The following is a 17,660-nucleotide window of genomic DNA, read 5'->3' as shown; positions in this document are numbered from 1 at the left end:
CTGTATATATATGTATTATATATATTGTCTAGCCATTTGTCTACTAGAACATAATATAACCTTTAGAGCTGTGAAATTCAAAATTCATTTTTAAAAGATCTGTATATTACCAATACCACACAATTCAATACCATTATCCAGATTTGTCTTTCAAGTTGCTTAATATGCAGTCAATAAGACAAAGCCGACAGTACATAACTATGGTTAGAGATGTTGTTGTTGTTGAGTCGCTCAGTCATGTCTGACTGTGACCCCGTGAACTGCAGCATGCCAGGCTCTTTTGTCCTCCAGTTTCTTCTGGAGTTTGCTCAGATTCATGTCCATTGAGTTGATGATGCTATCTAACCATCTCATCCTCTGCTGCCCTCTTATTCTCTTGCCTTCAGTCTTTCCCAGCATCAGGGTCTTTTCCAGTGAGTTGGCTCTTCACATCAGGTGGACAACGTATTAGAGCTTCAGTTTCATCATCAGTCCTTCCAATGAATACTCAGGGTTAATTTCCTTTAGGATTGACTGGTTTGATCTTCTTGAAGTCCAAGAGACTCTCAAGAGTCTTCTCCAGCACTGTAATTAAAAAGCATCAATTCTTCAGCACAGCCTTCTTTATGGTCCACCTCCCGTATCTACATGACTACTGGGAAAACCATAGCTTTGACTATATAGACCTTTGTCAGCCAAGTGACACCTCTGCTTTTTAATATACTCTCTAGGTTTGTCATAGAGTTTGTTCTTTCTTCCAAGGAGCAAGTGCCTTTTAATTTCATAGCTACAGTCACCATCCACAGTGATTTTGGATCTCAGGAAAATAAAGTTTCCATTGTTGGAAACACTGTTTCCATTGTTGCCCCATCTATTTGCCATGAAGTGATGGGACTGCTTGCCATGATCTTCGTTTTTTTGAATGTTGATTTTTAAGCCAGCTTTTTCACTCTCCTCTTTCACTTTCATCAAGAGACTCCCCAGTTCCTTTTCACCTTCTGCCATAATGGTGGTGTTAGCTGCATATCTGAAGTTATTGCTATTTCTCCCGGCAGTCTTCATTCCACCTTGTGTTTCATCTAGCCTAGCATTTTGCATGATGTACTTTGCAGATAAGTTAAATAAGCAGGGTGACAATATACAGCAGCCTTGTCACACTCCTTTCCCAATTCTAAACCAGACAGCTGTTCCATGTCTGGTTCTAAATGTTGCTTCTTGACCCACATACAGGTTTCTCAGGAGACAGGTAAGGTGATCTGGGTATCCCATCTCTTTAAGAATTTTTTCTTAAAAATTATGGATGAACAAAAAAAGGCTAAGGGATTTCAGCACAGGTAATCGAGCTGGAACTGAGACTCAGAGTGTGTAGTAGTTAGTGATACAGGGAGAGAGCATCTTGGAAACTGTCATGAAATAGCTTGAATAGTTACCGTTCTATATCATTTGTAGTCTTCAATTATAGTCAACTTGCAGATAGTCTTTCAGCTTGAAATCACTGCCTTTGTATTGCATTGTTAGAAATATATTTACCAGTTAGATTTTAATGTGGTCTGAGGCAGAAGAGTTTGCTGGTAACAAGGAAAGAAATGTCATCCCATTGACTCACTTCAACTAAAAGAGCTAGATGATTATAGATTATGAAACTAATTCATCCAAAAGTAAAACTAGTTTTAATGTTCAGTTAGGAAAAACATGGTGGCTGCAGCCGTAAAATTAAACGACACTTGGCTCCTTGGAAGAAAATCTATGACAAACCTAGATAGCATATTAAAAAGCAGAGACATTGCTTTGCCAACAAAGGTCCGTATAGTCAAAGCTATGGTTTTTCCCTTAGTCATGTATGGATGTGAGAGTTGGACCATAAAGAAAGCTGAGTGTGGAAGAATTGATGCTTTTGAACTGTGGTTTTGGAGAAGACTCTTGAGAGTCCCTTGGACTGCAAGGAGATCAAACCAGTCCATCCTACAGGAACTCACTCCTGAATATTCAGTTGGAAGGACTGAAGCTGCAGCTCCAGTACTTTGGCCACCTGATGCGAAGAACTGACTTATTGGAAAAGACCGTGATGCTGGGAAAGATTGAAGGCAGGAGGAGAAGGGGACGACAGAGGATGAGATGTTTGGATGGCATCACCAACTTGATGGACATGAGTTTGAACAAGCTCTGGGAGTTGGTGATGGCATGCTGCAGTCTATAGGGTCTCAAAGTGTCAGACACAACTGAACAACTGAACTGAACTGGGAGAAACAGTCTCAAAGAAAGAAAATCTGTCATTGACTTTGGATATTGGATAAGAAACCACTTTTCACTGTCAAAAAAAGAAAGAAAAAAAAAACCCCATAATCAAAGTAAAAAAGACAAGGGCCTAACATCCTTAATAATAGAAGTAAAAAGTTTGAGTTGCATCAACAAAGACCACAGGCATATTTAAAGTCTGAGCAAAAAACATGAGTAGACAGTACACACACATACAGACATACAAAGATGTACAAACAGTTCTTAAACATGGGAAGAGATACTCTAGAACTACTTTAACTCTGAGGATGACAGATTTTCATCCACTGCTGGTGGAAGTACAAAATAATACAGTCCCTTTGAAGGGGAGTTCAGGATGATTTAACAGTAACAACAGAAATACACATTTATTCTCAGGTCCAGCAATCTCACTTCAGAAATTTATTCTCAAGATATACCTCCAGTAATATGAAGAAAACTGCATATGTACCAGGTTGTTTATTTCTGTATAATCTGTAATAATAAAGTACTAGAACCAACTAACTGCCATATGTAGGTTGGCTGAGTAACACTATCGTATACTATAGATAATAGTTAGGAAAATCTCCATGAACTGATGATTTTTCAGAATATGTTGTTATATAAGTAAAGTATATCAAGGCAATTCACATTGGCAGAATAAGGAGGAATATCTCATAATTTTCTGAATAAATCTCTTCTTGGACTTCCTGGTGGCTCAGTGGTAAAGAATCTGCCTGCCGGTACAGGAGAGATGGGTTCAGTCCATGGCCCAGGAGGATCCCACGTGCCCATGTGTCACAACTATTGAGCCTGTTGTCTAGAGCCTGGGAACCACAACTGCTGGAGCCCGCATACTCTAGAGCCTGTGCTCCAAAACGAGAAGCCACCACAGTGAGAAGCCCTCGCGCCACAACTGGAGAGTAGCCTGCACAGCAGTGAAGACCCAGCACAGCCAAAATTAAAAATATTAATAAATAAAAGTTATTTTAAAAATTCCTTTAAGTCTCTTCTTGATTTTTAAAAATTCTAGCAGGCTAAAAACAGAACACTTCACTGGATGTTTTCTAAAGGATGCTTTGAGCCAAAATCGTCCTTTAGCATTCCTTTTTAGATCAAGAACAAAACGTGTTTACTATATCCTCTTTCCATCAACATTCTAGAAGTCTTAGCCAGTGCACTAGGACCAAAAACAGAAATATAGATAAAAATTATTTGTAGGTTTTATGAATATATATGTAGAACATACAAAACCACCTTTTGCATAGATAGATCAATAGAAATAGTAACAAAGTATATCAGAGAAATAATAACAGAGTTCCTGGATGTGAAATCTGTACATAAGAACAGATTCTGTACACTTACTGTGATCATTTTACAATATACAAGTAGCAAATCATTACATTGTGTACCTGAAACTGATATATTGTATGTCAATCATAGCTTGATTTTTGAAAATTACGTACCAAAAAAAGGATTTTATCTCTATAAGCAAGCAACAGTTGCTTAGAAAATGAGATATATTTTAAATTTATTTTTAATTGGAGGATAATTGCTTTACAGTATTGTGTTGGTTTCTGCCATACATCAACATGAATCTGTCATAGGTACACATACGTTTCCTCCCTCTTGAACCTCCTCCCATCTCTCACCCCATCCCAACCTTCTAGGTTGTCACAGAGCCCAGGAGTTGAGCTCTGCATCATACAGGAAATTTCCACTGGCTCTTTTACATATGGTAATGTATATGTTTCCCTGCTACTCTATCCATTTGCCCCACCCTCTCCTTCCCCACTGTGTCCGTAAGTCTGTTCTCTCTCTCTGTGTCTCCATTGCTGCCCTGCAAATAGCTTCATCAGTACCATCTTTCTAGATTCCATATTTATGCATTAATATACAATATTTATTTTTCTTTCTGACTTACTTCACTCTGTATAATAGTCTCTAGGTTCATCCACCTCATTACAACTGACTCAAATGCGTTCTTTTTGTGGCTGAGTAATATTCTTTTGTATATATGTACCACAACTTCTTTATCCATTTATCTGTCAGTGGACATCTAGGTTGCTTCCATGTCCTAGCTGTTGTAAATAGTGCTGCAGGGGACACTGGGGTACATGTGTCTCTTTTAGTTACGATTTTCTTAGGATATATGCCCAGTAGTGGGATAGTTGGGTCATATAATAGCTCTATTTCTGATTTTTTAAGTAATCTCCATACTTTTCTGTATAGTGGCTGTATCAGTTTACATTCCCATCAACAGTGCTAGAGGCTTCCCTTTCCTCCACACCTTCTCTAGCATTTATTGTTTGTAAATTAGAAAATGAAATATTTTGACATTTATAATAGTATCAGAAAATAACAACATAGTTTAATAAATCCAACAAAAGAAGTATAAAACCCATTTGAAGAAAACAGTAGAAATTTATTGAGAGAAATTAAGAAGTCTTAAATCAGTGGAGAGATATATTCCAGTTCATGGGTTGGAAGAAGCAATTTGTAAAGATGGGACTGTTTCTAAAATTGAGCTGAACTTCACCACAGTCCTAACAGTGTTTTTGTTGTTTGCTTTTTTTTTTTTTAAGAATTTGACAGCTCTTGTTATAATTTACATGGACATGCAAAGGGCTGAAAGTAGTTAAGACTTGAAGAATAATGTCAAGGTGGGAGAATTCAAATGTTGAGACTTTTGTAAAATTATAGTTATCAAGACACTTGTGGTAGTGATGCGAAGATAACAGTCCAGTGAAAGAATGGGGAGCCTGGAAACAGACCCACTTATTGTCAATGCAGATCCTTGGGTAAGATGACAGTCTATGAAATAAGCAGTGCTGGGACAATTGAGTGTCGATGTGAAATGAGTGAGATTGGGCTCCTACCACATGCCATAGTAAAAAATTAATTCTACCTGGATTATGTAATTAAATGTGAATGGCAAAACATTCTTATAAGAATACCTTCATGACCTTGGAGTGGGGAAAGATTTCTTGAATAGGACATAGAAAGCACTGACTATAAATGAATTTAGAGGCTGAGAGATTTGAGTACATTAGCATTTAGAATAAACAGAAAAGGCATTCTAAACACGCAGGACCAATATTGGTGTTAAAAGTCGAGACTAGCTGTTGTCTCTTTGGGAGAAAGAGTGATCTGGGTGTGTGTTGGGGGCACAGATCAGGCTCCTAGGACGCTGGTAATATCTATCTTTCCTGAACATATTACCGTTGAATATAAAGGTTTTTTTTCCTTAAGGGAAGCCACTGAAAAATTATGTAAATTAAAATATCCAACAAAATGCTTATATCAGAATATTAGAGAACGCCTACAAATCAGTAAGAGAAAGGTAAGTATTTTGATAGTAAAGTGGGGAAAATAATTGAACAGACACTTCAGAAAAAGGGAAATCCAAATGCTTATTTTTAAATGAAAAGGTGCTCAACCTTATTAATCATTGGAAAAATATACTTAAAACTAGTTTGGGGACAAATTGAGAAAGTAACATTGACATATATGTATCTACTGTCATGTGTAAAATAGATAGCTGGTAGGAATCTGCTGTATTGCACAGGGAGCCAAGTCTGCTGCTCTGTGATAACCCGGGGTGGGGCCATGGGAGGCTCAGAAAGGAGAGGATAAATATATAATTATGGCTGATTCATGTTCTTGTTCGGCAGAAACCAACACAACATTGTAAAGCAATTGTACTCCAGTTAAAAAATGTAAAAAAAAACCCTAAATTGGTGTTTCTCCACACCTGAATTGGCTAAAAAGAAGAATCTGACAACTCCAAGCATTAGTGAGGATGTGGGACAATGGGAATTGTACTCTGAGTAGAAATTGGCATACTCATTTTGGAAAATAGTTTGTAATTACATAGCAGACATGGAGGTACTACACCATGTGACTCAGTAATTCCTCCCTTTGGAAATGTGTGCTTATGTGTCCAAGAATGTTTATAGCAGCAGCATTGTTAACAGTTTCCAAAAACTTGAAGCATCTCAAATGCATATCAACAGAAGAATGGATACAAAAACTGTGGTATGTTTATACAACCTATATACTATACAGTTATAAAACTGAACAAATTACAGCTACTGACAGCAGTTTGATAAATCTAAAGTTCAAAAGCAGGCAAAACATAATTATACAGGGATGCTTTTTAGTAGTGATTGTAAAGGGTGGTGAGGAGGAATTCAAAAGAGCATTTGATGGGGAGAGAAGGGAGCTCCTGAGGTCATGCTTTATGTTTTGACCTCAGTGGTGGTTACATAGATGCTTGCTTTCCAACTTTTCATTAAGCTGTGCACTCATTTTATTTGCTTTTCTGAATATGTGTTAAATTCACAATTAAAAAAAATTTTTAAATGGTTAAGTGGGTGCAATAAAGACCTTTTATCGTTAGTGTAAGAAAACCTGTGAATATTGAAAGTGTGTTGATATATGGCAAAATATTCCACGTGAGAAAGTTAATGTTACTTCCGAAATGGTATTAAATACTGGTGTGATGTCCCGTTTTGGTTTTTTGCTTTTTATCTTTGTACCTTTTCATTAGCCAAAATTTTCTTTAACCAAGTATTACCAGTTAAGACTCTTAGATTTCTATAGTAATTTTCATGTCCTAAAATTCCCTCATTGTAAGTGTACAGTTCAATGACTTGATAAATCTGTAATATTGTGCATCTATCAGTTTGATCCAATTTGAGAACATTTTCATTGCCCTCTAAAATTCCCTCAAGCATGTTTGCAGTCACTAAATGTATTTTGAATGTGGTAAGTTGATTGATTCATGTACTTCAAATACTTAATCATTAAAAGTAGGATAGGACTTCCCAGGTGGTCCAGTGGCTAAGAATCTGCCTGGCAGTGCAGAGGACACGTGTCTGATCCCTGGTCTGGGAGGATCTCACATGCCATGGAGCTCCTAAGCCCATGCACCACAGCTTCTGAAGCCCACACAGCCTAGAGCCTGTGCTCTGCAACGAGAGAAGTCACTGCAGTGAGAAGCCCACACACCGTGGCCAGAGAGTAGCCCCTGCTCGCCACTAGAGAAAGCCAGCGTGCAGCAATGAGACCCAGCACAGCCCAAAATAAGGAAATAAATTTTTTTAATCTTAAAAAAAATTAAAGCAGGATAACACATTGTTGGATAGAAATGTGAAGAATGTCAGCTAATGTCCTTTATAAATGTTAGGTTGTATAATTTTTGGTATTATATACATATTAGAATCAACTTTTGTTTGCATTTGTTGCTCGCCAGTTATTTGAGATAAATGAACAAACTGTACAGGTGATTTCTTTCTTCATACTGTTTTTGTCTCTGGGGAATGCTCTTACGTGATTTCGGGTGGTTTTTCAGTGTTAAAAACTTTAATCAGTTTATAGAAAAGATTTCAAACATACAGTTGCTCTTGTGGTTTTATGTAACATTCTCAGCAGGACTGATTTCTGACAGAATAGATCATAAAGAATAGGATGAAGAAAGCAGTGGGAAATGAGACTGTCAAGTTATTCAATTAAATGTATAAATATTAAGTTATAAGTTATTTCCTCCATTAATAGTAAATGATTTGTTGATTGATTCTGGTATTAAATTTTTCAAGCTTTAGGAAAATGTAACAAATGTTTAAAAAGCTTTTTCTGTCTTTGTTCTACCACTTCACATTGAAATATAGGATATATATATAGCAATAAATGTGAAGTTTAAATATTGTATGAATCTATTACATACATTATTAATTATATGGCAATTTGTAATTCAGCTTCCTGGAGTGGAATTTTTAACAAACTTGAGTTAGTAATTTATGCTTTCGTGTTAAATATGGAGTATGGAAGTATAGATATATTTTATGTATAATTAAGAATTTGAAAAGAATAACATCAAGTGTTTGGGAGTTTTGGTAACCAGAATAATGCCTGCCTAGTTACTAAGCCAATTAAGAGCAAAGCAATATCTTCTCTATGTTGTTAAAATATTTACCCTGGAATTATTGGTGGAACTCATTTTTATTGCTGTTTCTCTGCTGCCAGGTACTTTATTACCAAGGTTGCCATCAGAACCAGGAATGACGTTACTCACTATCAAGATTGAGAAAATTGGCCTGAAAGATGCCGGGCAATGCATTGATCCCTATATCACAGTTAGTGTAAAAGGTCAGTAACTGCATATACCTATCTTCTCTCTGGTGAATTTTAAAGTGTTGCTTCTCATTTGGGACTTTTGGGGGGTTTGTGAGGGGGTTTTATCTGTGATAATTCATTTAGTTCATTTTATAGTGAGGCAAAATCCTGGGAAGATGTAGTCATCATTCCTTCTCCAAACATTTGTCAGAGATTTACAGAAAATATTTTCCTATCCATAACTTATACTCAGAGTTGCTTTTGGTTTTTTCTCTTTGTGTGTCTTTTTATTCTTCCACATTCCATCAGGGTGCTGACTACACAGACACACTGTCTTTTATAGTAGATACATCCTTCAGGAAACAAGTTAAAGAAAGGCCCCCCACTTTCCAAGGATGTGTGGTTTTCTTTGCAAAGCCCAGTGCTCTCTGTTTTCCTGTGCCTCCACTTCAGGCCCTGTCATTCCTGTCCAACAGAGGTTTGTACATGGGAGGGCGGTGCAGAGGTGGATGAGAATCGGCCTTCAGTGAATCATGAGTGGAGATAGGGAAATAGGACGCATACATAAACTCTGCACCCTGAATATATCCTGCAGGACATTAGACAAGTGATATATTTTTTAATTCTTAACTATGTCACTGTCATTATTAAGCATGATTACTCCTAGGATTTGTTTTTTTCTACTGTTCAAGTTGGCAAACTGTTTATTCCTTGAAAACAACTTTTTTGATCGTTGATTTAAGAGGGAAACTGCAATGGTTGAATTCTTTTGTCATTGCTAAGGTTTTTATATAGCACTTTACTTGTAAGGCACTCAACAGTCTTTTAAAAATAATTATTGGGTGACTGGGAATGAAACTGTCATACTATTATTCAGAAATAACTGTGTAGTTAATTCAATCTACAGTTAATAAACCTACAGTTTAAGACAAATCAAACAGATGTGGACTAAAATTAACTGGAGGGAATGCTTACCAATCATAGAAACATTCAGACCCATGGGTTCATTAGTACCAAGTAAAAGCAAAAGGATTTTGGCAACAAAGAAGAATTTTGACATGAAAACACCATGATCCTCAGCACTGCTGCTCTGATGCTTTAGCCTCTGGTTCTGTGGGCTCTCATCTGCCTGTCTACTGCAGAGTATTTATACACTAGGTTATTTGATAGGCCATTCATAAAACTGAATCTCTCTCTCAAGAATGAACACTTGTAAAATACAAAAAAAAAGTAATGAAATATAGATATTATATTACCTTTGCATATGGTTGAACTCAAATGTGTTTTATGTAAATATCTTCAGGAACTGAAGTAATCAAACATACTCTCTTGTTTGAAGGTCCCTAAGATGGGTCTGTTGAATAATACATAAACAGTTGAGTGATCATTAAATGAGTCTGTGTTAGATTTTATTAAACTGGATGATTCCTGGCTCCAGAAATTACAGCCATATACCCTACATCGTGTGCCATCTGGTTATTGTAAATCAGCTTATGTTGTAGCACATAGCACCAGAATTTAAGTAATAGACATAAGAAGTGTTCATTCCTGGCAAGGTTTCGTTGGCAGCTGTCGTATCCACTGTTTGGTCCTCTGACATGAATACAGCAGGGTAATGCTGCTGCTGTTCGATTTACAGGCCTTTCCATGCCGTGCACTGGGCAAGGTTGGGAAGTAGGCGTAGGGGCACCACTGTGGTGCATTACGTCCCCAAATGTGAATCACAAAACACACTGGCCTCCTCCCCCAGAAGACACCTCTTAGCCAGAAGGATTCAATTCCATGATCTGTAAGGAGGCTTTCTTCTCCATCCATGGGGTCTCCCACCCTGTTCTGCGCCCTCCACATGACCTCAGAAACCAGTCACCTTCAGGTATCTGCTCACCCTAGACACGGGTTTCCGTCAGCCTGAGAATCTCCTCTCAGCTCTCGCCTCTTCAGGAAACACAGCCCATTGTGGTTCCTTTGCAGTTTTTAAGTCTGTGTGTTTGAGGGCTCTGAGCAGAAACTTTATTTCCTCTCTAGATCTGAATGGCATAGATTTAACTCCTGTGCAAGATACTCCTGTGGCTTCAAGAAAAGAAGATACGTATGTTCATTTTAATGTGGACATTGAGCTCCAGAAGCATGTTGAAAAGTTAACCAAAGGTTTGTGATGCTAAAAGTAGGACTATATTCAGAATTTGACTCTTCCTTTTCTCCGACTTTGAATCTGTTGTGTACAGTGCTGTCGTTTTAACTGAAACTAATGCTGGTGAGCATACTTCATGCTGATGAGCATTTCAGTTATTCTTCCTGTAGGCTCTTCTCATTTTACATCTTGCTCTTATAAATGCCATGAAGTATAGAGCTGTGCATACCATAAATGCAGGAAATATATTATCTAGAGATGATGCAGATGAATAATGAATTTTTTTAATGATGGTATCATATTTGAACTTTAATGTTTCCAAATATGACTTTACTTTTGCATTTATTCAGACCTCAGACACAATCACAGGGACAAGGAGATATATCCATAGCTGAAGAAATGTGATCTGCTATCTTAGAAATCTGTGAGGATTTTTAATAATAAAATGCCTCTATTATTGCTGTGGAAGGGAGAAGAGAAGCTACTATTTTGTGGACATGGCAGGGTCATGCACCTAGGGACAGAAGGCCACTGGTAACCTAACAACTGTGATCCTGTGTGTTGGTAGTAGATGCTAAATATGCCCGCCTTGGGAGTTCCTTGGTGATCCAGGGGTTAGGACTTGGCACTTTCCACTGCCGGGGCCTGGATTTTAGTCCCTTGTCAGGGAACCACGTGGTACAGCAAATAAATAAGCAAGCCCATCTCCCCCTCGATCACATCCCTTTGCCTCCTAAGCAATATAGGTTTTTCTTTCCTTGACATGCAGAGTGCTTCATTTGGACCCAGGCGCCAGAACTGCACACACATTTCTGAACATTGTGAAACTTCTAGTCAGTAGGTAGTTTTGTCATCCATGAAAGTATTAGATGTATGTTGATTGTCTATAAAAGCAAAGCAAGACCCAGCACCACTCTGATTAAGGCCGTGTTAGTAAGGAGTCGGTTAAGAATGAGAGCCCAGCATCCTTCTGTCTCTTTCCTTGCTTTCATTAGAAATTAATTGTTTTTGGCTGTGTGGATGAGGCAACTTATTCTGTTTTTAGTGTTTTTCTGTAGGGAGGTGGAGAGAGCTTATCTGTAGGACTCTGGGGAGAGAAAACTGTTTTATCACCACTTGCTCATTGTGTGTGTGTTTTTTTTAGGGAGAGGGGTGGGAGTAGGTCTGCTTTCTAAGCATCTTGAAGTGCTGTCTTTACAGAAGGACTTGTTATTCCAGGAAAAACAAAACAGGGCTTTGGACACTGAAAAATGTATTAGGAAGTAGTTAATATTTAAAAACTGAACCAGCACATGATTTATGTTGTTCAAACTTAAAAACACCCCAGATACTGAATTTTTTAACTTTTGAGTTTTTAATTTGGGTGGGGAAAAACTAAGTTTGGATTTTTTTGATGAGCTCTTTTAATGTGCCTTTTCTACTTAATGAGTTTCTGAGTAATGTTCATACTTAACAAGTATCTTCTGTGTTCTTTTTTGTAGTATTTAGTGTTTTCTGTTCTTAATATTTTATAATTCTGTGGATAAACTTATTTGCATTCTTGAGTCAGGCTGGCTCAAGTTTTGCTCTACTTTGTAGAGTTGGGTAGTACAGACACATGCCCCTCCTTTAGGTGCAGAAGAGTTTGGGGGTGACACAGTCAGCTGTATCATCAGAGACATCAGTCTGACAAAGGTTACTTTGCTGTGACCATTATGACAGTTGTTGCTTGTTCACTGGCCTCTGGTGATGAGAGAAAATTTTTTGAGACCCTAGAATGGGCTGTCTGTGGCTAATGTGTTTTGCTTTAATTCCTTAGGTGCAGCTATTTTTTTTGAATTCAAACACTACAAGCCTAAAAAAAGGTTTACCAGCACCAAGTGTTTTGCTTTCATGGAGATGGATGAAATTAAACCTGGGCCAATTGTAATAGAACTGTAAGTGATGCACATACAGAATGAGTACTAAGGAGTGGTGGCTAGTATCTCGTCTTAGTGTGTGACCTTGGAATCGATCGCTCATCAACGGTTTTTCTGTTGTGGTTACAGATACAAGAAACCCACTGACTTTAAAAGAAAGAAATTGCAGTTATTGACCAAGAAACCACTTTATCTTCATCTGCATCAAACTTTGCACAAGGAATGATCCTGACATGAGTATCCTGGAACTTCTGTGAATCTCACCACTCCATAGAATCCATCATTGCTCTGTGTAGCATATGTACCCATCAACAGGCAGGAAGCAACCCGGACCCAGGCCGGCAGGCCAGAGTGAGTCCATTACAAGCTGTAGCACAGAATTCAAAGTCCAGCGTCACTGACATAACAGACTCTTTGGATACAGGCTTATTGTAGATCTTGAAACGTTTTCACTTTCCTATTAATTGTGCAATTAATAGTCTCTTTTCTAATTTACCACTACTCCCGCCCAACTTCCTGGAACAACACTGTTGTGGGTGGGATGTGCTCATCTTCAAACGTAATACAGCAATAAGAATGTGCTAGAGTTTACACACCTGTCCACTTCTGCTCCAGTATGCTCTTTAGCTTTCCGAGTTAATGTCAGACTTTGGGTTGATGTGGGGAGAAGAGCATGAGACTGCTAGAGGAAATGGGACCAATTGTGCTGCCCAAGGTCAGTCTGGAAGTTTATAGGCTGTTCCTTAGAGACAGCCTCAGTTCACCCCGATCTCATGGTTTTCCTGCCTAGAAATCGTGTGCCTTGGCCAGTCTCCCACATGGGAGTGTTCGCAGGTTGTAGCTGGAATTTTTCCAGATGACCAGATTGTTCTTTTGAAAGTGAGCATATTTTTAGTCACGTTGATTAGCTTTTTTCCTACATCACATTGTTATTCTTTCTGATAGTGATTCTAGGGTTAATGAAACCATCTCAGAATAATTACAAATTCTTGGTGGGTTTATAATGTCTTCTAAATCATGTAATCTAAAAATAATTTGAGTCAGATGCTAATGAGATACTGCAGGAATAACTGCTGTTTTTCTGACAACTGATTGTGAAACCTTAAAACCTGCATACCTCTTCTATAGTGATGAGTATGCAAATCTGAAGATATTCTATTTTTTTTTTTATATAGGTAGATAGGATTGCCATTTATTTCCTATTTAGATACATTGACATTCATCCATATGGAAATATGCAGGTCATTAGCTTATTATAATTTGACTATTTACATTCTTTTGACTTAATAATGGGGCCTAAGTAAAACTTTCATAGTACATACACGGTGGATATTTGATACACAGAACATGAAGATTTGGGGTGGGCGTTCTGTGGGTTAGATGTGGAGCCCACATATTTAATATCACTATTTTAAATGACCAACACTAGAACGAGCAAAATGCAGTGCCAGCACTTGGCCTATTTTTAAACTAGTGTAACAAGCCTAGTCATACCATTCAGTATGTTTGCTTTTTAAAATAAGTAACCATAATTCAGTTCCAGCTGTTACACTTCAAGAGACCTCGTCTCCACTTTCAGCTGTCTGTCCAGTCAGTTCTCTTTACGATGATGATGTAAAAATTCTCAACAAAATTGTCTTGCCTCTCTTCATTAGATTAATTCCAAAATCATTCTACCCACAATTATCTTGAAGGGATGAAGAATTTGCCTTAATAAATTACTTTGTTGTTCATGCAGCTCTTATAGACTGTGAGTTGTCAGCCCACCCCCACCCCGACCCAGCGTGTAAGCTCCTCAAGGGGCAAGAACCACATTTTCTCCGTGTCGTGTACATTTTCTGAGGTGCTTGGCAGCACTCTGTACCCTGTGGAGTACTCAGTACCTTTTGTTTGATGTTGCTGACAAGACCTAAAGATAATCCCTTAAAAAATCTACCATTAAAGTGTAGCAAAACTGATACATTGTTCTCTTTTCTCATAGACCGTAAGACATGAATATCAGTGATTGTTTATGTCACACCTGCTGTCATTCACAAAAGTATGGTTTAGATGAACTACAAATGCCTCTCATCAGTATTAACAAAAAGCTTAGATGGAAGAGTGATTAGCTTAGCTCTGTAATTCAGATCTGAGTAACAAAATGAATTGACACAGTAGACACAGAATACTCCACATCCCACAAATTCTTTTCAATAAAAAATATCAGCTAGTGAACAATAACCACTACTATAGCAGACTTTCCGGCTGAAATATTGCTGCTCCATAAAAGATTATTTTAGCAACTAAGCCAAGAAAACAGTTAGCTGCAGGTGAGTTCTGAATTAGATGTAATTTTCAAGATTGGCCAAGCCTGGTGTCGCTGAGGAATGATGACCCCCACACCCTCTCTACATTGGCAGCTTGCCTGGGCCGTGCTGAAGTGGTACAGAGAGGGTTCTGGGAGGCAGCGGTGTTGGCAGGATTGGGGCCACTCAGGCCACACTTAGAATTTCTCTACAATTTACTGATTTTTCAATAATATGAAATATAAAATGAACACCAAAAAAGGCTTTAGAGGTAAAGAAAAAAAAGACTCCAGATTTGATTTTTAAAATAGATTTAATGTACCTTTGCTACTTTATTATCTTCCTGGTATAATCTATATTAAAATATTAAGTTCTGAAATTATTATTCACCATTATTTCATGTCCTGAAGAGACTGATATACTCAAAAGCTGTATTTGTGACTTAATTTATTTTCCTGGTTAAAAATAACTTGAGTTTTCCTCCTAAAATTTCTATTTTGGATATTAAATAGGATGTAAAGATGGAATTTCCTTTTCCTGAAAAACCTCTTATATACTCATTATGAATTTTGGAAGACTTGTCTTCCTTCAAAGGCCTTTCACTTTAGTATTAAGAAAAGGTTTTTGTTTCACAGTGAAGAATTTACTGTAAAGGTATTCTTGGTGGATTACTCTTAATGGTGGCAAGTCATGGTCTAGATATTAGGTTCATCACATAGAACTCGAGAGAATGGGAGAGTATGATCTAGCTGTGAACAAGAATGTAAACCTTTTGTAATTCTGATTTAATGAAATCTGATTCTTAAAATGTGCTTAGTTACTAGAGCTGAAGTGTCATAAGTTAGGACTTAGAAATAGTGTTTAAAAGACATTGTATAGTAATGAGTGTAGTAATTACGGTGTATTCCTCGATTCTCAGATCTTTTTGCTTTTAAATGTAAGTGCCAGGATTCAAATATTAACTTTGTAGCAGTATCAGTCAATAAACAGAACTGGGTTCAGCCCATGGTTGCTGACCTAGGGCCTGTTACAAGGCTTATAACCCTAAATCATCTCATAGTATTATACATGCTTTGGTCTTTTTTTGCCATATTCCTTGAAAGCCAGTGGCAAGGGATAGGAGAAATAATAAACTCTACATCTTTTAAAAGAAATTTTCTTACTTTATGGTCGCAACATATCATTTTCATTTTTCTGTTACGCACCCTTAACACAATAATAGTAAAAGCAACAGAACATCAGGTTAAACAACTCTTGTTACATGTAAACTCATACTCAGAAAACCACTCGAGTCAAAACCAATCAGAGTCACGAGAAAACACGTGCCTGCTGTCCAAACAGGCCTGGTGGCATCTCTGAAGCAGAAGGCAGGCCTCAGTGGTGATGCTTCCCGGTGACTCTGAGGCTGAACGCCTGAGCAGCGGCCAGGGAGCGTGCTGCCAGGTCACCATCTTCAGTTTTGGGAGCCTGAGCTTACGTGTTTCCAAAAGGGTATAGATCTCAGGAGAAAACAATCCAATGAATCAACAGACACTTGGGAAATGTTAATAACCAAATTTTTATGAACTATTACTACAAAGAACTTAAGCAAGAGGGGAGATAAAATTTTAGTGATCTTTAAGTAAACATTTTTAGCGTAACAGCCTTTGCGACCAGATATTTTTTAAAAATCAAGCTTATAAATACCATTGCTCTATATTCAACTGGTGTACACTAAAAATAGGATAATAAATGGAAATACATGGTCTTATAGCATTTCCACAGGAAATGTTCATACTTTTCACAACATTCTAAATCATTTAGCAGTAACATATGCTACATGAACTAAAACACAGGTATTTTTTTATTGCACATTTCAAAGTTGTAAGGAGGCTCCAGCTTACAAGATGGTTTTTTATTTTAGGGGGGAAATGATAATTTTTTAATTGTTTGGCTCAAAAATGCACACTGCCAGGGCAGCTTAGATTTAAAAACAAACCTTTTAAAATCAGCTTTTGGATTTTGAAGCCAATGAAAACCTTAACTGTAACGAATAGTGCACAGTCTACTTTCTCTCAGACTGAATGTCCAAGGTCAGTTATGGGCTCTGTTTTAAAGCCGGTGAGCAGTCCTGGCTAGCGCCCTGAGAGGCAGGCGGGGGCTCATCTCTGGAGCCGGAGGGCGGTAAGTCTCTTGCAGCAGAGGAAGGTGGATAATCCTGGGGCCCATGATTGGGGGGTGGTAATCGGGTACCAGGAAAAAAGTACTCTCTTGGGCCAAGAGAGCCTAAAGGTCTAAAAGGTGCATGTCCTGGTGGTAAAAATTCTCGAGGGTCGAGAGGCAGGTCCCGTTTTCCCGGGGGAACAACTGGTGCATATTCTCTTAAGCCTAGCGGTGGACGCATACCAGGACCTGAAAAAATTAAAATTAAGTCATGTAAATACATACGAACACACTTAAATTTAGACAGTTCCCGGTATGTTAATCAATTTCTTATACCCCTGGAAGTCAGGTGGTGGCTCCCGACTTTACTGATGAGGCAAACAGGCTCAGCAAGTTTAAGTTACATGCCTGTGGCCAGCCAGTCACAAAGCAACAGAGGCTGGACTTCAATATCGCTCTACCTAGCTGGTGGTTTTTTCAACTATACAATTCTGCTGTCTGTATCTTGTAAGAGCTTGATTTGTACTCAGAAATACTATGCATCATACCAAGATGACAGAAATAAGGGTTTCACTGTAAGTAAATTTTGATAAAGGAAATCCCATAGTTAACTGTGTCAATTAAAAATGCACACAGGAGCTCAGCATGGACCTACACATGCCATCAAAATCAAGGTGTCTGCCCTGCTGGGAAAGGCCTGCCAGCTCCACCTAGTTGAATTCAGCAACTTTCGACCTATTAGCTGTTACATTCTACCTTCAACACTTCCTTCCTATTTATTCCCAAGGTGGGTAGTGATGGCTTCATCTTTCCTTTTATACTCTGTGACCCATTGCTTATGCTTCTATTATGGTG

General features: G+C 38.0%; 2 protein-coding genes across 6 annotated transcripts in view; one reads left to right on the top strand and one right to left on the bottom strand.

Moving 5' to 3' along the window:
• Positions 1–14,336, top strand: part of AIDA (axin interactor, dorsalization associated) — a 47,782-nt gene extending 33,446 nt beyond the window's left edge. The window contains exons 7-10 of the mRNA XM_027564511.1: positions 8,260–8,382; positions 10,375–10,497; positions 12,279–12,396; positions 12,508–14,336. Of these exons, the coding sequence (XP_027420312.1) occupies positions 8,260–8,382; positions 10,375–10,497; positions 12,279–12,396; positions 12,508–12,604 (461 nt within the window). The 3' untranslated portion in view covers positions 12,605–14,336. The remainder of the gene's footprint in view (positions 1–8,259; positions 8,383–10,374; positions 10,498–12,278; positions 12,397–12,507) is intronic.
• A 621-nt stretch (positions 14,337–14,957) lies between these two features.
• MIA3 (MIA SH3 domain ER export factor 3) overlaps positions 14,958–17,660 on the bottom strand; it is a 59,783-nt gene continuing 57,080 nt past the window's right edge. For 4 of the 5 annotated variants that reach the window (XM_027564503.1, XM_027564501.1, XM_027564502.1 and 1 more), the window contains one exon: positions 14,958–17,054. In XM_027564503.1, the coding sequence (XP_027420304.1) occupies positions 16,741–17,054 (314 nt within the window). In that variant the 3' untranslated portion in view covers positions 14,958–16,740. The remainder of the gene's footprint in view (positions 17,055–17,660) is intronic. The other variant, XM_027564506.1, reaches the window with a different exon arrangement.

Source organism: Bos indicus x Bos taurus, chromosome 16 (assembly GCF_003369695.1).
Source record: "Bos indicus x Bos taurus breed Angus x Brahman F1 hybrid chromosome 16, Bos_hybrid_MaternalHap_v2.0, whole genome shotgun sequence".
NCBI lineage: Eukaryota > Metazoa > Chordata > Mammalia > Artiodactyla > Bovidae > Bos > Bos indicus x Bos taurus.
Note: the sequence above shows the minus strand (reverse complement) of the source record. Positions and strands in the feature narration are given on the sequence as shown.